Below are 24,150 nucleotides of genomic sequence, written 5' to 3'. Positions count from 1 at the left end.
CGAACTATTTTTTTTTTTCTCTCTTTTTCCCCCTCCCTCCTTCTCCTCCCTCCCTCTCTCCAGTTTCTTTATTCAGGTAATTCCAACTCAGACTTATTCCAACTTGTTTTTGACTGACAGTGAGGGAAGGGAGACTCTCTGAGGGTTGTGTTTTGTTTTTTTTCTTTCTTAAACCAGGCACACATGCTTTATTGAAAAGACATCTAACCTTTTATAAAAAAGATTGCTTTGTTTGTCATGACGATAACATCTAGTAAGGAATCTGAACATTGCTCTTTTACAGGTAAGAGGTATTTGCCAAAAATGCATACATGCTTAACAGTGCTTTGGAAACTGTGGAACTGAAAGCTAATGAGTAGGTTCTTTTCCTATTTTTCTCTTAATTTGGTCATTTAAGGATTTAGAAACCGTTTCTAAAAAAAGCTTATAAAATTATGTCTTCTTGTGAACTTTGAGATACGGGCAATTTAGTAATGGTAAAGCAAAAGCTGTCATGGTTTGGTCTTTCCACTGATGCAAGCTACTGAATGGGAGGTTTGTAGTGTATGTGGCTGATATTTTTATATGTTGGGGAGGGTGGCAGATACTGAAACTATTTTTGTAAATGTTTGCCAAAGACTTTTTCTTATAGAAAGACATAGTGCTTTTTAGGGTCTTAGAAGTGTATCTATCAGTTGACTCTTGTTTCTTTTTCAATTCAGAAGTCGGTTTTCATTGATACAGTGGGAAAACTTGCCTAGAGGTTTACCCAGTCCCTGTTACCTATCTGTATATGAAAGGATTATGTAAGTTTTCTGTGGCAGATATAAAGAATGTAAACATATCTGAGTTGGAGATCATCATGCATTTTCTTCCAACTTTTACATGTCTTCATATTACTTGTTTACAACAGGTTTGGCTTATCCTCAGTAATCTCAGTCTGAGCCTGTGGTGCAAATTCCCATCTACTTCAGCGTAACTCCCTTTCTTTGCCTCCCTTTTTATTTTCACATAGGGATTATGCTGTAAAGAGATTTACAGATAAATTCCTTTTTCCTCCATGACAAAAGAACAAAGCTGGCTTTCCTTTGTGATCCAGGAGTATCTACATTACTTTATAACTAATCTTGTTTCCTCACTTGCCTTTGGCTGTACTGTACTTAGAGGCATTTCTAGGGTGTTTCTGATCACAGTGCCCGTGTGCCTGTCTACCAAGCCAAGCCCGTTGTCTGTGTCCTGCTGTGATATTATTACCTGTGATTTCTGCTTTAAAAATTGAGGGGGAAAGGAGGCCATTTACTATTACTGAAATGTCTTCTTTACTTCCTTGGTCATAAAATGTCACCATGCTCTGTGCACTCTCTAATAGTCATCTTATAAGAAGGGAGAAACAAGCCTGGAATGTAACATAATGCTGATTGTACAGTAGAAACTGGCATGGCTTTTGTAAAACAGAGTGTAGACGAGACCAAAAACTTCCCCAAGAATTTCATCCCAGTAAATGAGGCATGGCCTAGAGACAAAAACAGCAGCAGATGACTTGGGCTTCAGTCTTCCAACATACATACAATACTTCAGTCCTGTTACTTTTTATAGAATTTCAAATGAAAACAAATAGTTCATTTTTATCCTGGCTCCTCATGCAATGAAACAAACAAGCCATCAACCCACACCCCTCACTGGAGCTGAAATTTTTGTTTGTCCAAATTTCATGAAAGCAGTCTGGAATATTATTGCCTCCTGCTCTCCTGTTTCCTTGTCCTAAGACACGCAGTTCACAGGGACAGGCTGTATTCTTTGGGAACAGGTAGAGACCAAAGCTGTGAAGTACCATGTGGTACTCTTGTGAGGGGCCAAGAAAAACAGAAACTTAACTGTTTTGCATGCTGAACCTCTGTACATTTTGAAACAAATTTTGATACACTTTGCCTCTAGGAAAAATAAAGCTGATTATGGGATGACTTTTTTTTTTTTCCTAATGGAGAGAAAGGTTGTTACCTTTTGGGCTATACTGTGTAGACAAAAAATGTTGGAGTATCAAACCATTGAAATCAACTTTGTTAGTCCAAGCTAATTCACTAAATGTTAAATATTTGAAAACTACCTTCTTGCTGAACTTAACCCTTGGAGTGAGAGAAAATTCATGACTTAGTTGAATGAGTCACTACAAGTTTCAGGATCAGGTTAACACTCAATGTGTTTGTATCATTAGGATGGTAAATAGCTTGGGTATTAAGTGTGTGCATGCTCCTGGAGTAAACAGGACATGGCTGAAAAAAGTAGCTCCCATGTATTGGCTGTGTATAAATTGAAATGCCTGCTCATTATATACCTAGCTAGCCTGCATGATGTGAAATACAAATAGAGCAGCCAAAACCAGTGGATGCATTATTAATTGGGCTAGAGGAAGGAAGAAAAAGAGCAAGTCAGAACTATAGCATCTTTCCTCCTAAGCATATGAAATTGTCTTTGTATAAGTAGCACACTCCAAGGTTCACAGCAAGTTAGAGGTCATGATCAGGCAGAGAGGGAGCAGCAACAGTATGAATCCTCCAAGTATTATCATTCTTTATGGGACAAAGTAAGTGCTTGGAGAAAAAGAGAGTAGCCATATGTTTTGGGATAACATATCTAGAGTCAGTTTTACCCTCCAGGGAGAAAAGTGTTTGGCAAATTTCATCTTCTAGCAGAGCCCTTCACAGATCCTGGGCTGTCTTTGGTGAAAGGTCAAACAACTGGGACATAGGTTGGAACCAGCATGTATCTCAGGGAAGTAGCATGGTGTTCTGCAGATTCCCTATGTCTGCAAGATACCTTTGGGGATACTGGGAAGCCTTGCAAGCTTTTAGTCACCAAGGCATGAGAATTCTCTTGGCCTCCTAACTGACAAGATCTGGCTCTGCTTGCAGGTGTTGGTGGTATTTGATCATTTTGATTTAGGTATTTCATTAGTTGCAAAGCCCCTTTCCTCCCTGCACTGTGTCTGCTTAGGTATGAGAGCCAGCTGCATTTCTGTTTTCTCCCAGGAGGGCTTCTTGATTAAGAAACGTCTGTCTTTCACTTGGTTCAAAGTAGCCCCTGCAATTTGACCTTCAGGGCATACTGCATTTTAGTTGGCTTTTAAGGTGGAGGGGAGATCTAAAACTTGGGAACTGCAGCTTGGTACCTTTTAAAACTATGCTTTACTCCTTTCTGGTTTGTTTTTCACATGGAGATTGCCAGCTAGGTTTGTCCATGCTTAGAGAGCCTAGGCAAGGCTCCTACTTCTGATAAAGTAAAGTAAATTAAATTTTGACTGGAACACTAGTATCACCCGATTAGATTAACTGCTTTAACTGAGGTGATTCACTCTTGATTAGATCATAGCTTGCAGGATACCTCACTGATTTTACATTATGATCTTTTCTTTATCTGCAATTATTCCTTTTGCATTGAGACTATGAGATAAAAATGTTTATCTGTCAAATAAATTACTGTAATCTGCAGTGAAGAAATAGATATAACAGTACAGTTACTGAAATGACTTAAAAAGCATATTCTTAGCATGAATTTATGAAAAGTAAAGGAAAAAAATATATTATGGTTAAAATTTCCCCTTTTCTTCACTAGTATTACACAGCCTGACCAAAACACAATAAAATAGATGCTCACATCATTTTGACCAGTAAATAAATTCTTTGGGCTTAAATGATTTTTATTTCAGATAACATTTTCCAAGGAAAATATCAACCAAAAAAAAAGTTTCTGACCTTGTCTGTAAAGAACCCACTAAGTGTCCCCTTGTTTTCTGCTCAGTGATGATTCCTCTCAAAGCTGCTGACCCTTACTTCAGGAAACTTCTGTGCCAGCTGTCCTTTTCTGAATCCCCTCCAACCTTTCACCCAAGCAAACAGACTTCAGTTTCCTGCTGCCTTATCCAGAAATGTTTCCTGAATGTTTCCTTCCTCAAACACTTCAACACCAAACCTATGAACAGTCCGTTCTCTGCAGAGTAAACAGCCAAACACAACTCTGTGTAGTGCAGCAATGGATAAAAGGATCAAGGGAAGACAAGTAAAGATGTGCTTTCTGTGACTTTTACAGCATTTCAGCAAGGCTAGGCTTTATTTACACACCAAAAGTATATCAACATATAGGAGGAGGTGTTTGAGTTATATAGAACACTTGCAATTCTGGTGAATTTTCTTAGCAAATGACAAAATATTCTCACAACAATGCAAAAGCTTAAGACAAAAAAAAAAAAAAGGAAAAACTTTTAAGGCAGTATTTTATTTTATTACCATAATGAGTTTCATTAACTGATACACTTGATGGCCTCTATGGTACACAGTAGTTGAGTTCTTGACTGTTCCCAGCTTACTGGTTTTAGATCATAACTCCTCTTTCCTTAAGATTAGGCAGGAAGTCAATAGTTACAAGTGACTTTGTTTATGAGATATAAATTAACACAGCATAGGTCACTTCAGGAGTCTTCAGTGTGTCTATTATCTGTTGTGAAATGTGCTATGTAAAACATGCTGAAAGCTCTTGTCAAGGCACAAAAAACAATTGAAGACTGAAATGGCCCTCAGAGTAGAATGCTTCCTCAAGACAAGAGGTGAATGAACACAGCTCAGGCAGGTGTGGGAAAGTTAACAATGCTATTTTTATCAATGTATACTGGACAAACAAAAGGTTTCAGGTCTGGTTCTTATTCACATTGTGGCCCTTTTACACTGCTATGGGAAATGTACAAGCCAAAAGGGGTTCTTCAGCTTGTGGTATCACATCTTGAGCTCCAAGTTGAGTTCTGTTTGGTTTCATTTGTGAGAAAATTTCACTAAGCAAAATTTATAGAATTATGCTGTGCTTCAGTTAGCTTTGCAGAGTTCTAAAGGTCTGTCACACTTCCAAGAATCCTAATATTGTACCTGATTTTCCTCATATCCTTGCACTTCTTGAGCTAGTTATGCCAACACAAGGCTACAGGCCTCACTTTCTGTCCTCAGTACAGGTAACAACATTATTGGTGCTTCAACCAAAGTCTTGAGGAGCACCTGGTCCTTAAAGTTCATTCCTACTCCATTCTATTATTGTTGCTGTTAAAAAAAACCCTCCAAACAATCCAACAAAAATCCCCAACCAAACTTTAAATACATATTTTTGGAGCAAAAATGTCTAAAATTTAGTGTTGGTTTCCTCTCCTATTGGTTTAAAATTTCCAAAGCTGTGACTTGATCATGACCCAGAATAATATTTACTCATACTGAATTTCCCTTCCCTTTGTAGTGTTTCAGGTGACAGGGAACACAAAATTTTATTTCAAGACTATTCCTTAATGTTTATGTACAGGGGGAAAAAATTAACACTGGAGCAATCCCAGTGATATGTCTTCCTATAGCACTTTGGTGTGAGGTTCTGCCTTTGCAGATATGTTTCTGATTTGTAAGTAGTGGAGACTTGTAATTTGGAGTGGAGATTCTGATTTGTAAGTGAGGAGCATCATGCCTTTAAATGCCACATTATATCTTATAACCAGGGATTGTATAATTGAGGAAAGCTTCTGTTTCTGATTGCTTTATATGATCTTAAGAAAATTATTAACCACTCAAGCTGTTACATAACTACTGACAGTGTCACAAATCAATAACCTTTGTCTTCTCACTAGAAATTTTAAGCATGTTACTCATGACATATACGGTATGAGCTCAAACATTAACACAAGTTGGAGAAAGACCAGATCTTCATTTCCCAGTCTCATAAAAAAACAATGGTTCAAATTTCAGAATGTACTGACTTCTTGAAACTCCAGGTGGTATTAACAGAAACTACTTCTGATCTTCAGCTTTGCTCAGCTTAAGATAATACATGTCTCTGAATGCTTCTGGTTTAGCCATCTTCCCTCTCAGCTGATTACCAGCACCATCTTGCTGAATGGCACTTTAGGCATGGTGAAGAGCAGGAGCAGAGGCAGATCTGAGCTGCCCTGTGAACCTTTGAAAAAAGCAGTGATGACAAAGATGTAGGATGTAACCTGTTTCCAGACAGGCTCAGATGTAATTTTTCAGAGTTGCACATGATGGATGAGGAAGCCTTTAGCAGCACAAGTATGATGAATCCATATTTTGGCAAGGGATGTGATGACAGTGTACATATCAATAACATAGACAAGCAGACTGACTTGTGGTAGGGAATATCATAGGCAAGAACCTGTAAAACAGTGCAGACATATCCTGTATCTTGTTTTTGATTTCTAGACAGTTTGTTTTTACATACGAACTTTGTTCAGCTGTGTCAGTGCATAATTTTACAATAACTAAACTATATGTGTGATAATAAGTGTACACCATGCCGTGTAATGTTACACTAGATTCCACAGTGCACAGTATCTTTTTTGGGATTTCACCTGAAAAGCTTCATCAGTATGAGTCCTATATGTACTGATTTAGGATGTTCCAACTTAAAATACACACACATACTCCATAATTTACATGCGTAAGCCTCATGCTTCCAGGAAGAGTGGTGATACCTTCACATACACTGGAACAGTCGATTTCCATACAAATAATAAACTTGCTACCTCTTGGAAACACTGACTTTTCTATGTAAGGGTAAGGTAAATCTCAGCTGACTAAAAGTTCAAGATGTGATCTCTGCTCATCAGGCACTAGAAGGAGATGGGCACCTCCAGGCATTAGATGATGAGAGGCTGACTCATCATGTGGAAGTGTCCAGTTCTCTCCCTTGATTCTAGTGCTTTAGAAGATGAGCTCAGTCTATATAGAAATCTTTTGAAGAGCTATTGTGACCAGAGAGCAATTTCAACCTACAAAATCCAACAATTTACCTTGCAGGCAATAGCTGTGGAAATGTTAGGCTGTGAGCTTTATGAATATGAAGTAATGAAAGAGAAGTTTGCATTAGTGAACAGGAAATTGATAGTCAAAATAGTAGAAAGGAAATAAGTTTTTTACCCTCAATGTTTGAATGATTTAGTCATGGAACAGATGAGAAGGACTGTGAATAAGAAAGGCTTTGGGAAATGATTAATTAATAAACTGAGATTCTGGACTTGAAGAAAAGGTGGGTTTTGGAGATGTTTTGGCATAAAGCTGCCTACAGATAAGAAGCCTGAACCATACAGCAGGTGGAGCAGAGGAAGTGTTTTCAGAAAGGACATGTCCTTTTGGGAAAGATTGGATTTGACACTGTGTCACCAGAACAATGGCATGGCCATTAAGCTGTCATCTGACTGGTGGACTTACAGTCTCTGGGACTTTCAGCAATGGCCCTGTCTTAACCACATTTGAAATACGCTGCTGCAATTTGATATATTCGTAGTCCCAATCAGCTACTTTTTGCAACCAATTATCTTTAGCAGTTTTCCACAAAATATGAACTGTTCAATAGCACTAAAATAACATACAAACTGTGCTAAAATAACATATAAACGTCTAGTAGGTCTAGTTACACATTTCCCATCAAGTGTGTTTTTTCAATGAAAATGGAGGCTTTATTAAATTAAATATTACAGGAAAAGTACAGAGAGTTAGAGATCAAAAAGTTTAATTTTTCCACTGAAAAAATAATCTCTTCTGGGAGAGGTAGCTGATTTCCTCGTACTCCAATTATTCTTAATGCCTGAACCCCTCAGCCACACTGTGTTTCCATTGATATATCAAGCCTTATAACAAGGCGACAGAAAGTAATTGGGGAATGGTGATATTTTTGTTCTCATAAATCAGGCTGCTTGGAAGACATCAAAGTGACTTCTGAAATTCACAGCATCTGTAGAACGTAAGAAAAAGCAAGGTAGAAGTTGCTGAATATTGTAGAACTTCAAAAATAAGTTTTAGTATTCTGAATGCAGTCAGAAACTATTCTGAGCAGAACATGAACAATGTTCTATTCAGACTAGCTACTTCGGTGATCAAAGCTAGACCTTCCAAAGTACCCAACCGTAAAAGATTACGGAGCTTTTGAGATGACATGGGATCATAAAGGAACGTTCATAGAGATAAGGTATGTGTAAATAAACAAGAAAAATAACCTCCTTTGAATATAAGGAAATGTACTACCTTTGAAAACCAGCATGAGATTTTTTTCTTGTTTGGGCACATTATCACTGCTTTTTTTCAGCCTGTTGTACTGTAGCACCATAAAACTTTTATAGAGGTTTCCAAGAAACTATAGGACAAAGAAAAATAACTAGTGAATCATGCAGTTTTGTCCCCAGATTCCAACAACAGGGACAGGCATTGCTTCTGTTGTATTCTTCTAGAGGAAGAGTAGTTCATTACACAAGCTTCACTTGTCACCGAACCAGACAAGAAACTCATGGGGTCTTTACAGTTACAGAAGGCTGAGATTTTTCAGCTAAATGTCTTATGGCCTGAAAATGCAGATTTAAGTCAGATAAAAGGCATAATGAATTCATGTGAACAAGATAGAAAAGCTGAGGCTGAAAAAGTCTGAGAATAATTTTGAAAACTAAAAAATTTCCTTTTGACTTTGTGGAAGCAAGTCGTTGCAGTCTATTACCTGATTTAAGTTAAACACACACCTCTACAGACATCAAAGTCAAATGTAAGGTTTAGCTTTGGTTTGAATAAACAACATCTTTCATCCAGCATGACTTTTTGTTGGGATTTTTTTGACAGAAAATTTAATTTTTTTTTTTCATTTTTTTGTTTGTTTTTATGTTTTTGGTTTGGCAAGAAAATAAAAAAACATTGATGTGCACCAGTACATTCATGCTATTTCCTCCCTTTCAGAAGCCACAGTCTCTGTTGCAGATTGAGGGGTCTGTGTCATGGAAATTGGCAAGGGTCGGGTAATTTGGGAAAGAAGTGAGGAAAACAAATATTCCTGTGATTTCTTGGGAGTTTATCTGGAAGACATACAATCCTGGGCTGTGCAACCTTTCAGTCAAGAAACCCAGGAAACAGATTTTTCCTTTAAAAAAATCTTTTTTTTTTAGTTCTAATTTTTGCAATGAAAGAGTGACAATCAGATTCCATACAATTGTAACATTTTGTTGATGGAAAGGATAAATTCACCTAGCATATTTCTGTTTCCATCCCTTCACAATGGATACAAAACAGCTCACATATTTAAGTCCATGGGCTAATTTCAGCTTAACTTGGCAGGTGAACAGAGGCTTCAGAAGTTGCATTCCAATAAGCTTCATGAAACTAGGTGGTTCTGTAAGTTAGAGAGACTTTTTAATGCCTTCACTGAGAAAAGGAAATCAAGGGCGACCAGCCTTAAGCAGACATCAGAAGATCCCCACAGAGACAAGTGTGGTGGAAAAGGCTTTGCACAGAGCTTGTATGCTGTTATAGCCCTGGGGTTCATCCTGGAGATGCAATAGCAGGAGGGAACACGGTTTTGCAAGCTCCTTCTCCTTCTCTCCTGCTACCCCATGAGCTACAATGATAGCCCTTGTAGGAGGGAAGATGTAGACAGGAGTGGAAAGATAGTAGTAGTCTTGAGACTTTCCCTCTGCTAGGCTACTGTGGGTGACAAGAGGAACCCACCGCTTTCACCGAGATGTTCATGGCCTGCAATAGCCTGTTAAAGGGAGCACAGAATGACACAACTGAAAACTATCATTTCCATTTTAAACTCCCCAATATTTCTCACTGTCAAGCTTTGATTTTGCTTTCATCCCTCTCATAAAATATCAGTGTCTTCAAGGGTGTTACTAAAGTACTTTGTATAAATATCATAGAAACACATACCAGTCAGCAGCTTGTGATACTTTTGCTTTCTAGTTATTATTTTTTTCAGTCTCCTTAGCACTCCACAAATAGAGCTCAGATTCCCAAGCAAGCAGTGAGGCTCGAACCCCAGGCACCTCCACCCATAGGCAGAAAAAGAATGTTGCTACGGATGAAGCTAGGACTTTCTCTTTTTGCTCTGAAATAGTAGATGTAATTAGGTTCCTTTGGAGGCCTTTCCTCCCTCTCCTCTACACACTCTCTCCCTCCTCCCCCCAAAATGTGCAGAAGTGGAAAAAAAAGGCATTTTTCCATTAATTGCATGGAGAGTATGAAAGCTTGGCACACAAGTGAGCTATGTACTGGAATTTGGGTGGGTCTAGGAAAAAGCACAGACTTCAGTGGAAAACATATATGGGTGTGTGTATGCATGTGTGAGAAAATCCTTTTAAACCTTAAATTAACCACATCCATGGATTGGTCGGGGGGGAAAAAAAGAAAAAGGGAAAGCTGCCCTGAATTAAAACTCTTGGGCAGTACTGAGGATAAGCAATCCAATATCAATATGAGTGTCATTGATATTTTTAAATTGTTGCTAACCTCTTCAAAAAGAAAGGTGAAAACCTCCCATTTTATACAACAGTACATCATTCAAATGGTTTACAGGACCTCCATGACAATTCTATCCCACTGGGGAACTGTGGCCACTCTCTGTATAGTTCATGAGGAGGCAGAACTTGGCTGGAGGCAGTGATACGGCCAGGCTGGAAATGGGGTAAGGGATGGAGATGGGAATGGGGACAGGGTGACACCAGTGGCCTCCCAGTGACTGTGTTGTGACGACTGGGGCAGTGCTCTGGCAAAGCTCACAGGGAGACTTGATTGGGTAAGGGCTTTGTTCCAAGACCATAGCCACAGGTTGTGATTACTGGTTGTTATGGATGTGCCTGGGGACTAGTCATTTGAGAAAATTGTTTTATGTCAAGATCTGGAGACTTTGTTAAGGGTGATGATGGCACAAAAGAAAAAGTGTATAAAAGAAGATGTGTTCACAGCTGACTCTAGGTACACAGAAATCTCCCGCATCAGTACTCTGTATTTTCAACTGCTTGTCCTTACAGAATAGACAAAGCATCATTTATGAAGACACACATACCATGAAGTCATATTTTTAAATAGTAAATATGAACCTAAGATTTTTGTGTAAGTACACGTATGTGTTTTTGCCTGTGAACTATCATGTCGTGACTTTCTGGACACTGTCAAACTTTCTTTCCCCATTTAAAAGTTATAAAGTTAAGTTTTTGTTAAGTAGCTACCAAATATTTGTTTGAGATCAAGCAGAACTTTCTCTCTGTTTGTCAGACTTGGAAAATAGAGGGAAATGGGTGCTTGATGAAATTTGAAATCTTTGTACTACAGAGAAAATAGAGCAGGAATCAACATTTTTTAAGCTGTTGTGTCCCTCAAATTGAGTACTAGCTACATTTACTCTGTAATTTACAATCAAAAATTAACTAAGACATCCATATGTGTCTCTACTGTGCCAGTAGCCTCATGTGTGTTTTGCCTAAGAAAGACGTTGAATTTAATAATCATCAGGATTGGGTGAGGGAGGTGGATACTTTGTCTCCCAGGCTGTATTTTGCTAGCATGAAAGAAGACTCACTTTTTGAAAACACTTTCCACAGTGTGAACTTGTTCACACAGGTAGGGCAATTCTTCATAACCAAATAACTTCCTGAGAAAATCAACTTGTAACAAGCTTTAAGATGAAACCATGACAAACCAATCCTTTCTTTCTTGGAAATGTACTTTGTAGTATTGCAAAAATCTCAAGACCAAATTCAGTGATATGTCCCAGCCATGCAGAGAAATCATAAATTTGGCCTAATTAACAGGTTACTCTGTTTTTACTCTGCTCAGATGCAACAGCACAAAGCAATTACCCTATACAGGTAAGAGATATCCAGTAGCTGTCACAGAGGAAAAATTTTCCTACTCTATCAGGGTCCATCTTTTTGCTATTTCCCTGGTTAGAATTCAGTCTGTCTAAGTTAGACACTAGGTGAACAAAAGTTGAGCAATGTATAGACCTTTAGATTCAATGCTTTTTTCTCCTTGACATTTTTCTCGCCTTTTGCAGCACAACCATTATTTTCAGTACTATTGAGATTTCTGTGCATTGAAGAAGTACATAAATTTATTTTCTTTTTTTTGAGGAAAATTCTTTTTATAGATTGATATCTCAGTTTTGAGATTCAGTGACTACAGAGAGATGGAAGATAATAAACATGTTTATTTTGGCAGTGTTTGTGAATATGTACACAAAATTGAGTATTTATAGGGTGCTAAGGTTATTCCTCCACCTGCATAATGTCTTGTGGTAGGGGCCAGAGGAGTGCTGTGTTTTACGGGAAATGCAGCTTTCATGTGGAGAGAGCACATTAAAAAATCTGCCCCAGCAGAAGCCTGACACCCTGCAGGGAGCCTCACCTCACGGCCACACCTACACTGAGCTATGAGAGCCCCAGTGTGCAATGACTAATTAAAAAACAAACCCCAACTTGACTGGAATACAGTGCATGCATCATGCCACAAGTTGGCATCGCAAATGGTAATTAGAAAGACAGCTGCCAAGCCACTGGATGTGTTCATACTGTACAGCTGAACACACAGGTAGGAGTCAATGCCCCTGCTCATCAGAGTGCGCTGAGGCTGACGTTGAGACCTGATGTCCAGTGTTGGGTTTAAGGTTCAGGCTATCTGTAATCCAAGACAGTAAACAGAGGCAAACTCACTCTAGATTATTTGAAATATCCCACTGCTGCCTGATAAATATATTTCATGTACCAGTCATGGTAGCTGTGAAACAGAGAAAAGTGGTGGCCCTGGGAAAGGTAGGCGGCAGATATTTTAGCCAGCTTTCACGGACTATCATAGTGCTAACTTTTCTTCTGGCCTTGTGCATAGCCATGACTAGACACATTACTATTAATTTTCAGACACCTGCTGGCAATTAAAATTAAAAATCTAGAGTAAGTGTCTGGTTTTGGGTTTGTTGGCTTTTTTGTTTGATAATGAAAACAGATTTTTATTAGACCAAGAAATTAATTTGGAGGGAAAAAAGCGAACAAACACAAAAACAAACCAGATAAGTTTTCTCTCCCACTAACCTTTCTTCAGATCTGAAACAAAAGCAGCAAATTTCAAGCCAATTGCAGATTGGCAAATCAGTTGCTCTGAGTTTAACTTTATTATTATTACTATTATTCAGTAGTAGAGTAAGCATCTGCCAGCTTATGAAGTGATGGGTAAGTAGTGGGGAGGTTGAAAACAAGGTGCTGTCCTTTACCTCTTGTGGAAGAAGGGAGAACAAGGGCACAGCCTTGTCCTTGGCGAGTGGGAAATGATAGTCCTAGCTAAGTTGGGCAGCAGCCCAGACTAGTATGTTTGTGGTCTGCACGGACCTGGGAGGAAGCTCCTTTGCCTACAGACTTAGTCAGACATAAAAACCTGAGCAGTTCATGGGTTCAGACTCATTGTTTTCTGTATTGTTATAAAAGCCATCATGTGACTAAAATACTAGAAGGAAACACAGTCGTCCCTTGGTTGCATACGGAAATATGAAACTATCTTGGCACATGAGCTCCTGCAGTCGGATTATAGCCAGATGATTTACACCAGGTAGGATATAAATAAGCATAAGGAGAGGTAAAATATGCCTCTGGGAAAACAACTGAACCACTTTGAGTCCCAGCCCTTAAATGAGAAAACAGATCGGAGTGGCCTTTCCGGGTGCCTTTGCCCAGGTGGTGCTCCCCTGAGAGCTGTGCTCCAGCAAGGTGGCCTGTCTTTGTACTGGGATGGGGAAGGTGGTGGGAGCTGTGTGAAAACATACTGTCATAGTAGATGGAGCAGCTGTCTGGTAAACGGCCCCTTCCCAAAAAAGGAATTAAGTACTTAAGTAGGACTTAAGTAGGCCTCAGTTGACTAAGTCAAAAACTATTTCACAGAAAATCCCTGCCCAGCTTCTGTTTTAATAGATTCATAGAATTTTTTTGGTTGGAAAATACTTTTAAGATCATCAAGTCCAACCACTCATCTGACTCTGCCAAGCCCACTACTAAACTAAGTCCCTCAGCACCTCATCTATGCACGTTTTAAATATCTCCAGGGATGGTGACTCTATCACCCCTCTGGGCAGCCTATGCCAGTGTCTAACAACCTTCTCAGTGAAAAAGTTCTTCCTAATGTCTGACCTAAACCTCCTCTGGTGCAACTTGAGGCTATTTCCTCTTCTCCTATTACTTGTTACTTGAGAAGGATTGACACCCAGCTCGCTACAACCTCCTTTCAGTTAATTGTAGAGCAATAACGTCTCCATTCAGCCTCCTCCAGAATAAACAACCAAAGCTCCCTCAGACTCTCCTCATAAAACTTGTTTTCTAGACCCTTTTGTGCTGGCAGTGCTCAGTGTGTACAAGTGTCTCTGTTTCTGATCCTTGTTTTGGTGAACACCAACAGCTTGGCATTTGGGCATGCCACAAAGGACCCTATAAGACACCAAATGTCTAAGCAAGGAGTGTCAGAAATAAAGCATTCCTTGGCTTATCTTCAGCTTTCTCCCAACGTATCATCTTCTCCCTCCTGCATAGGAAGGCTCCGTGACCATTGAAGGAAGTGGAGGTAAGACTCCTCCATTTGTTTCCACATTTCCAACCATTGCACGGGAGTTCACTGACAGATAACTGGGTAGATGGGGAGGAGAGACTCTGCACTTCCTGATGAAGCTGCATCACTGTACAGATGAGGATTTCTAAGGCCAGAAAGCAAGAAGGCACCGACACTTCTCTATGGCCAAGCTGATAAAGGTGCTCAGCAGGCCATGGAGAGTGTGAACTTCAGTCACTGCACCAAGAATTGCTTATGTGTTTACATTCTGACTTCGTGAAAGAAAAGACACCAAAACTGTCTTAATATGGATGCAGAAGCACCCCGAAACATATTTTCTTGGCTTTATTTTTGGAAATGGCTATTTTTTTTTGACTGACACATTAAGTAAACAAATAAATTTAAAAGTTTGTTTGCTCATGACCAGTCTTGAGGAAAACCTCAGCCCAAATGGTTGAAGCCTTGCAAAATTTTGAAACCACTGAAAACAGAGTTTTATAATTGAGAAATCAGGAATAGGTGCTCAGATACTTGCAGAATGTGAAACAGTATTCAGTCTTGTGAAAAACAACTCTGCTGCCACTGCTACACGCTTTCCTGGTGGTGTAAGCACAACTAGTTTGGATCTTTTTATTTATGGAGAGTGGGAAAGAAGAGAGGAATGGGATACTAAGCAAAATGGGGAAAAACAAGATAACAAGACATACCCTCACAGAAAAGATAAATACCTCAAAGAGAAGGAGGGACAGAATGTAGCAGCTGAAAGCCCCCAAAGACATCCTAGAAGGCAAAAATGAAGAAATGGTGGCAGTGACTGCAAAACATGACAACAGGAGGCATTAAGTTCTCTGAAGATCTAGTCCTGGCCTTAGTATTGACTGTTAGTGTTGATTGGGATAAGATACCACTCACATACTCCCTTAGCTCAGTTCCTTCGCTGTGGTGTTGCTGAGAGATTTACCAGTGCTTACTGTGAGGGGTCACTAATGTCAAAGACTTAAATGAAACTGGAAATTCAGCAGACGAGCTTGACAAACATAATGCAACAATAATGTTCCTTTCAGCCTTGCAGAGTAATTTTGGCACCCAGCTCTCCAGAAACAAAAAGGACAGGCTCTTGAGAGTTTGTTTAGACTTGCCTGTGTAGAAAGAGCCAGGTAAAGTTTGCACAGCAAGAACGAGAAATGGGTTAGTGGGTGGGAAAAACACCACAGCAGGGGCAGGTTTTAAATGCTTAACTGTAAAAAAGAGTTTGAGGCAACAATACCCCAGCAAGGAAGACATTCAAAAGTATTGAATGTTGCACTGCTGAAAAAAAGTCATTTATACAAAGAAAAGAGCAGAACAGGTTTCGGTGGAACCTTTCTTTTCCAACAGCACTGTATAAACCATATTAGTAAACACAAAAAAGATTCAGAAACTGATCAATTTACTTAGGTTTTTTTTGAAAGATGACCTCAGTGTACGTGAAGATTCGAGGCTGAAGGTTCTGCATGGTCAAGTCCTCTGTTCATACACAGAGCCAAGGGCAGAGGCTGGAGGGCATGTTTTTGGAAGGCTGGATGGCTCACTTTCATTTTGTTAACTGTTCAGTGGCATGTATTTTTTCTCCATTTGGAGGCATGATCCGGAGTCCTGTGACATCATTGGGAGCTTCTTCGTTGATCTCAATAAGCTTTGAGTTGTCTTTCACCTTCTTTCTACCTGCTTGATTATTTTAATATTTGCTTGCATCAGTGTAGTTTCAAAGACTCATCTACATAAATCAACAGTTACTGCAAAGCCTTACATCCTGCCCTTGGAAAGAACAAGCTTGCTGTATAAATGCCCCTCAGATGCAGTGCACCATGTGATTTCTCCAACTTTAATTCATCTTCCATAGCCAGATTTTTACTTGAGGGGTTATTTCCAAGTCTCATGGCTCAGTCCTTTTTTTGAAAGAAAATTTAAAAAGGTGCTAATTTAGTTTTTAAAGGCAGCATCTTTCACTATATGAGTGGCCACCAGCCTGTCTATGGCCACTCTCAACGCTGATCAGTCCTAGTGCTGAAAGACTCTTTTGTGAAATCCAACATAGCGGTGTCCAGCTCTATGACCACGTCTTGCAGCTGATGGTGGAGGTGAAGCACCCTTTTGCAAACACTGCTTCCCTTTCTCTACCTCTGATCTCTACTTTTGTAGTCTATAACTCATCTATGGAGGAGGATTTTGCTGGTTGACAATTGCTCGGCATAACCTGGTGCATAGCTCAAAGGGAGGAGGGTGTTCATGCTAGACAGAACACTGAGAATTTAGAAGGGACTTTTATAAACTACTGAACCACATCGGACCTAGGAAAGATCTAAAGATTATGTGCTTTTTTTGTGCTTTTTTTTTTTTAATGTCAAGCCTCCTAATGGTTTATGCTGGTTGAAAAAACAGTTCAAGTTTTGCCCCTATATCAGAACTGTAGTGAAGCATGAGTGAGGATTTGCTCAAGTGGCAAAGCATATCTGATTTGAAAAAAAGCAAACAACTGAGGCCATTCAAACAAGTCATGCTCCTGCACAGTTTTAATCAGTTGTGTCTGCCAAAAGAGATCTTGCACAAGCAAATCTGGCTTTGTGCAAAGGGAACATTTTTGCATGCATGCAAGCTGGCTTCAATGTCTTGATAATACGGTCTCTGGAAGCAGTATTAATGTGCTTGTTATATCCCTGGCTGCTGGATTCACCTTAATATCAAGGTATTCGTGGTTGGTGGTTTGGTATGTAGCTCTACATTTTATTGACTTTGTCTGCGCTAAACTTCCTTACCAGTGTGTGCTCTGATGGGGAGTCTCCTTTGGCTGTTCCAAAGGGCTGGTTAGAAAAAGAGGTAATTCATAGGACATTAGTGTGCTAGACAAATCTGAGATGATTAAATTTTCTTCATGAACTGTTTCCTTAACTGTACTGCACTTTTAGTAGTAGCTACAGTTAGAGTTCTGGGTTTGTTTTCCTTCTTTTTTTTCATTAGTAAAAAGTACCCTGTTGGAATAAAATTTGTTAGGTAAAGCACAGTAGATGATGTTTTAATTTAAAAAATGTATACTGCTACTATTATTTACTATCCTAACTGTGGTAGACATACTTTCTGACTTAGTGGGAAGGGGTAGAAAACCAGACAAGCCAAAATCTTTCAGCAGAGGTGCTGGGGGATGTCTGTCAGGGCATGGAGTATCTACATTGCCTATATGTGGTACAAGATGGGAAGCAGTAATGCATTTTAATACAAGTTTTATACATACAGAGAACCACAAATCATTTATTGTAGGATTTTGTATTGGTCACTTCACAGAAAGCAGTGAGGAAGTGGAGGGCAGTGGAGAATCCTCCTCTGAATCCTGATTTTGCTTCACTGTTGATTTCATTGGTTTGTTTTTTTTCCTCAGATGACTGCTGCTGTCTGCTGCTAATGGTAAGGGAGGGGGTCAGAGGCAGTGCTGCTCTGAGGCAGCTTGACAGCACCTCTCTTCCCATATCAGTGTGTCAGAGAAGAAGGGAAGTGTTTCTGCAGGGAAAGGAAACTAAGATGAGTTTCCCTGGAGAGGAAAAGAGCACTAGAGGAATTCAGGATCACACAGGAAAAACTGATGTAAGAGAAAAAAACATAGGAAACAAATCAACACAAAAAATACCCTACCACCAAAAAAAGCACCAGAAATTGGATGAGATCCATGTTAGGAAATCACTGTAAAGCTGAGTAACTTTGTCACATACAGATTAAGGGAGAATGCAAAAGATGACAGAGGAGCTCTGATACAGCCTCTTTCATCTATGATAGACTCCAAAACTAACAGCTCTGCCATGCTGACCTCACATGCAGAGATCAACTTTATCCATGGGGACAGTAGAGAGGCAGTGTGAAACAGCTTTGGTTGTGAGTTCAAATACAATCTGGAGCATAGCAGACATTGGCTAGGGCTGCAGCAAAGCTTTATTTCTCAGGTTGAGCCTGAAATGGCAAATTTTTCAGCCGTCCTTTATTTGGCATAACCATGGGAAGACATTATGCCTGGCAACTCCTTTCCTAACTAGTGTCTTGTAGGGAGAACTCTTTTGCCACAGCATTTTTGAACATCTGTGGTACTAGATGTACTCAATCAGGTCTGGAAATGTGGAAGGCTGCAGTGTCCAGGTTTTCTCCTTTCACAGCTCCCAGACAGGGAGCACTGCATCTCAGGGCAGAGCAGAGGCAGGGATAAGAACTCTTACCAAGTCTTTGTGCAGGTTGAAACTGTGGACCCAGCTGATGCTACAGATGAACAATACAGAGTATGTGCATATGAAGTCTGTCATATGAAAGAAGTATTAGAGCCACAGTACATGTGGGGCAGAGCTGCTGTCCACATCATACCCAGTGTACCCCAAATGTGTCAGACTTAATACACATATGCAGACTGCTTGTGCAGCTGCCAGTTACTTTGGCATTGTAGAACCACAGTGAATGTGGTGTCCTGAGTGTCAGCGTGCCTCTTGCATTGGGCCACCTCTGATTCTGATAAGTCTGCTCTTCACTCTGCGCCAATGAGCCTTATCCCTGCCCCATCAGCAAAAGCCCACCAACTGGAGCACCAAGGAGGGAAGGTAGAGACTTGTCAGTCTCTGTCCTCGTGGCTTCCAGAGAAGGAGGAGCCAGTAGCCCTAGGGAGCTGCTCCCAGGAGCAAGCATCCAGCTAGGATGAGCAGGGGGATGGGACAGAATAGGGACACATCCCCAGCATTGAATCAGAGAAGCCAACTCTCTCCTGGTCTAGCAATTTTTAGCAGGGAAAATGACACTTAAGGTTTGTGCCTGGAAGTAATGGCTGAGGGGAAGTATGCTTAAAAGGAAGAAGGATACATATTTCAGGACACATTTTAGCACACGTTTTATATCAATGGCTTATCCAGGGTGAGGCTCAGTATGGAGAATGGAGCTTTCTCACCAAGCAGTAGGCATTTTCCTAAAGGGTTTCCTGTTAGAGGTATGTTTTACTGTGCACTGACAGTAGCACTTGATTTTGAGTTTGCCTAAAGAGCAGTTGCATGTATGCTCCCCAGTCCTACCCCTCCCCTCCCCCCCTCCCCTCATTTCCTCCCGTTGTTCTTTTTCAGATCACTTGAAGGTTTTTTCCTGTTTATTATCCGGACATGCTACGCACTGTGTGTTGATTTGTCTGTCACATAAGGAATCTCCTACTGGGATCATCGATGCATTCCTTTCTTTTATATATATATTTATGGCAATGGCTTCTAGGCTGTGAACGAGAAATGTTGGTGATTAAACCAAAACTGGAACAAGCTACAGGTGTTAATAAGAGTCAAGTTTAATTACTCTTTCCCAGAAAACCTGCAACAGTGTGATGGGTCTAGTCATAAACAAAAATTCTCCTTAATTGACATAACAGGAAAGGTACTTCAGTAAGCAATTATGCTGGTGTTCTGGACTGGCACATGTGTGTGCCACAAATATATCTTGTACTTCCTGCAAAATTCTTTTAAGTAACTCTAAGGAAGACGTTCTATTTTTTTTTCTTTTTCCAGTGGTTCACGAAAAAGCGAATCATTTGAGCCTCTTTTTGAGGAAAACAATGGAACAAAACAATGCTTTTTGTACGACCTGCCAAAGCACAAAGGATGCATGGGATGTTTTTTTTCTTTGTTGTTTTTGTCATCAGGAAGTTTTGTTGTTGGGAACAACTATAACATGCACTGTCCTTGCTCTACGTAATCACTGTCTGGTCCTGCAAGCCGGGTCTTGTTACTTGCCTCATCAAACTGGCACAGGCATCGTTCTGCTTCACTCTGTGGGCTTTGTTCAGTCCTGAGTGTCCACACACTTACTCTCCATCCGGACTGATGTGCCACAAACAAACTTCAGGAGTCGGGTGGTCCAATGATTGCTGGGTTCACACAGGTCAGGGCCCATAGCTAGAATGCCGACTTTGCAAATTGCCTCCTTTTTTTTTTTTCCCCCTCTTTTTTTTTTTTTTTCCTTAGACAGCTTAAAATCAGAGCACTATACAGTGCAGGGAGCTTCAAAGTGCTTTTAGGTGTAAATACTCCTTTCCAAAGCTCGACTTTGATGCGTTCTGGTCTGCTTTGCTTCCCCGCTAGGTTAGTTGTAGGTCTGTAACAAAGAGCCAGATCCGATTGAGTAAATCACTTGTGGAAGTTAATTGTTCACAGTGAAAGCTGGTCTGGCTCATTTTGCCTCCGTCGCAGGAAGAGACAGAGGTGGTGTGCTGGATCTGCGTTCTAAACCAAACACTGACGCGACTTTAATTTTGATCAGATGTCTCTCTTCAGGGCATTAAAGAAAACCTGCTCAGTAATCAAAAAGAGCCTCTTCTCTAGAGAAACGTAAGAAAAAAAAAATTAATGTATTTTGCAGAAATAAAGTACTAATATAAAGTTTCAGCTTGGTCAAATTTCTTTTGCAGGCTATCATAAAAGAAACCTACTTCTCCATATTTGGCAGTTACCAGAATCATTTTTTTTTTCCTGGAAGAAAGAATATAAAATTATTTGTAATGTCAGATATTGTATGATGGTAACTTTATATTCCAGTCATTTTTATTCACTGCTGCTGTGTTTAGATAATGTTTGTTCCTTCTCTCCATCAACATTTTCTAATGCTTTTCAGTTAAGTGTTTTGGTTTCATTAAGTAACTGTCGTCTTTTCTTCTCTCCTTAGGACTGAAGCAGTGAGAATGGAAACCACAAAGATTAACATGTCCCGTGTCCCACTGGTTAATGGAAGCATCGATACTGCCATGCTCAAGACACAAAAACCCCGTGTGATGTCCAAGAGTGGCCACAGCAATGTGCGGATAGACAAAGTTGATGGCATTTACCTACTCTACCTTCAAGATTTGTGGACTACAGTTATAGACATGAAGTGGAGGTACAAACTCACCTTATTTGCTGCTACTTTTGTTATGACCTGGTTCCTCTTTGGAGTTATCTACTATGCCATTGCATTCCTTCATGGTGATTTAGAGATGAACAAATTCACCTCGAAGCGCGAGCCATGTGTCAAGAACGTAGACTCTCTGACTGGGGCATTCCTCTTCTCCTTGGAGTCACAGACAACCATTGGCTATGGATTTCGTTTCATTACAGAGGAGTGTCCTCATGCCATTTTCTTACTTGTGGCCCAACTGGTCATCACAACTTTGATTGAAATCTTCATCACAGGTACTTTTCTGGCCAAAATTGCAAGACCTAAAAAAAGAGCAGAGACTATTAAATTCAGCCACTGTGCCGTCATTACGAAACACAATGGAGACCTTTGCCTGGTGATCAGAGTAGCAAATATGAGGAAGAGTCTTCTGATACAGTGTCAGCTGTCTGGGAAGCTTCTTCAGACATATGAAACCAAAGAAGGGGAGAGGATCCTGCTGAATCAAGCCAGTGTCAAGTTCAATGTTGACTCCTCTTCAGAGAGTCCCTTTCTTATCTTGCCTTTAACCTTCTACCATATTTTGGATGAGAGCAGCCCTTTGAGAGATCTCACACCTCAAAATCTCAAGGAGAAGGACTTTGAGCTTGTGGTGCTCCTGAATGCCACAGTGGAGTCCACCAGTGCTGTCTGCCAAAGCAGGACTTCCTACATTCCTGAGGAGATTCACTGGGGCTACGAGTTCGTGCCTGTGGTTTCTCTCTCTCCAAACGGAAAGTACGTTGCGGATTTCAGTCAGTTTGAGAAGATTAGGAGAAGCACAGATTCCATTTTTTATAGTATGGACTCTGAAAAACAAAAACTAGAGGAGAAATACAGGCAAGAGGATCAAAGAGAGAGGGAACTGAGAACGATGTTGTTACAGCAGAGCAATGTTTGATTGAATGGACAAACTATTCTGACTCATCCTTTTTGCAATCTGAAAAAAACATACTCTATTTGCTGTATATCTGCTATGAAACCAGCGGCAAAGTCCTTTTCAGTATAGTAAACCGTCCTATTCAGTATAGTAAACCTATCGCTTTGGTTGAGTTGTTAAGCAAGTAGTTTGTAATTAGGCAGGATTTCTTTGTTCATGATTGTGACTTGGTAAAGTTACATTTGCATTAATACTCTGCCTTATACCACCACTAAAAGCAGACACACTGCTTTCCGTTTGGAAAGTGAAACTGGATGCACTGTGCTGATTCCTTCAAATATTTATTTGACATGGTTTTACTGTGAACATGCATTTGCAGAGACAGCACACAGTACTAGTAGAAGAAAATATGCTCCCTTAAAATATGTATATTTAAAATGTTTATTCTCGTACCAGGTATTGCCTTCGCAGGGATTCCTGGCACTGAAAGTAAGTTGATTTGAGAGACAAATAGTTGGATGTGGGAAGAGCCTGCAGGGAGGTGATAAGCTTCCTTCTTAAATCTTGAAGGAAGGTGACAGATTAGTCGTGCTGGGTAGTGAGGAAAGAAGCTTGTTCTCTCTCTCTCCTACTCAGAGCTTGTTTTCTGATTGTTTTGTGATGACTCACTTTTTTAACCTTATTAATGTCTGGTTTATATATAATATAAAAAAAAAGGGGAGATGAGAGCAAGACACACAGAATCATAACAGTAATCAACTAAGATTAAAGCTGGCTTTGAGACACCTGTTCTTTTATCTAATGTAAATCATTTGCAATAGCAACATAACAATACATTTCTACAGATTGCTTGCTTTGCTATGGACTTTATTTAATTTCAGTTAAGAGAAAGCTGTATAATGTCTGTAAACAATATTTACTTTTTCAAGTAAATAGGACAAGCATTCCTTTCACTCACTTCATTTTTGGTCTATTAAAACCATTCCATTAATAAAAAAAATTAGTTTGAGCAGTTCCTCGTTTCTTTGTGGCACGGGGAGAGGGTATGGTATCTCAGAGATGTTGAAAGAGATGAGTTCTTGGTGTGGGCAGTTGTATCCAGCACACAGCACAGGGACTCGGCAGATCACTAAAGTGGTCAAGTTACGGGGAGCACACCAGGTAGAGGTGATGTCCACATAGCATGTCTATTTTACATAGGTCAGCTTTTTTAATGGGACTTAGAAATTAGTTCTGACTCATATAACTTTGCCAGCTTTCTGAGTTCTAGAGATTTTGCTCCTCTAAAGTTTTGGCAAGGAAAAGCTGTATTAAGTATGAGTTTTGTGTCTGTGGGCCAGGTCTTGGCCTGAGAGTCACCAAGGCCTGTAGTGATGAAAGGACTTTTGGCATCATTACTTTTACTGTTATTGTGCTTAGCTTCCTGGCACTGTGTGGCCTAGTGGAATGCAGTCCTGCTGTCTGCCATACAATATTCTATACAGTAAATGAATCTAGCTTGATGCCTAAAGCAGCAAGCTGAGCACAGAGATGCCTGTGGCATCAAGAATGAATGTCAAGAAGAAGGGAGTGCACACTTGGGGAGGGGGAGGAATGGAGAGGCATGAGAGGCTTAAAAACTGCTCATTTACGTAAATAATTAGCTTTCCAGTGTGAGAAGTCAGAGATCCAGGTAGCTGTCTGAAGAGAGAGGCTTAACTTAATCCAAGAAGGTTCCCTACCCAAAACAATGTGAGCGAAGCTTCTCACACCTTTATAATTGCAGGGCCCGCCTAGCTTTTTTGGAAAGAATTTCCAGGTGGTATTGCACTGTCTTTTCACACAAGTTTTTGCTTGCAACCACGTATAGGGGATGAAAATGGTTAAATTATTGTTATTTTTAAATTCTTCTTCACTTTGTCTAATCTTTTGTCCTGTGAGTGCTCAGCTGAAGCAATGTACTTGTGTGGGTACTTCTGTGGCAGCCATTTA

General features: G+C 40.0%; 1 protein-coding gene across 3 annotated transcripts; it reads left to right on the top strand.

Annotated features, from left to right (window-relative positions):
- The first annotated feature begins 234 nt into the window (after positions 1-234).
- KCNJ15 (potassium inwardly rectifying channel subfamily J member 15) lies at positions 235-23,131 on the top strand. 3 transcript variants are annotated; one of them, XM_061988632.1, is made up of 2 exons: positions 235-283; positions 21,054-23,131. In XM_061988632.1, the coding sequence occupies exon 2, from the start codon at positions 21,070-21,072 to the stop codon at positions 22,198-22,200; it is 1,131 nt and encodes a 376-aa protein (XP_061844616.1). In that variant the 5' UTR covers positions 235-283; positions 21,054-21,069; the 3' UTR covers positions 22,201-23,131. The 3 variants fall into 3 exon arrangements, with proteins under 3 accessions (XP_061844616.1, XP_061844615.1, XP_010194101.2); XM_061988631.1 differs by lacking the exon at positions 235-283 and adding an exon at positions 20,147-20,273; XM_010195799.2 differs by lacking the exon at positions 235-283 and adding an exon at positions 20,556-20,719.
- The last annotated feature ends 1,019 nt before the right edge of the window (positions 23,132-24,150 follow it).

The sequence above is a fragment of the Colius striatus genome, chromosome 1, assembly GCF_028858725.1.
Source record: "Colius striatus isolate bColStr4 chromosome 1, bColStr4.1.hap1, whole genome shotgun sequence".
Lineage (NCBI taxonomy): Eukaryota > Metazoa > Chordata > Aves > Coliiformes > Coliidae > Colius > Colius striatus.
The sequence above is the reverse complement of the archived record's forward strand: the minus strand, read 5'-3'. Positions and strand labels throughout refer to the sequence as shown.

What these genes read in the sequence shown, in the direction of transcription:
- KCNJ15 (XM_010195799.2), top strand. Translation starts at nt 20,652, where the DNA reads ATGTCTCTCTTCAGGGCATTAAAGAAAACCTGCTCAGTAATCAAAAAG. An exon ending in AGCCTCTTCTCTAGAGAAAC is followed by an intron (nt 20,720 to 21,053) that starts GTAAGAAAAAAA and finishes TTCTCTCCTTAG; the next exon opens with GACTGAAGCAGTGAGAATGG.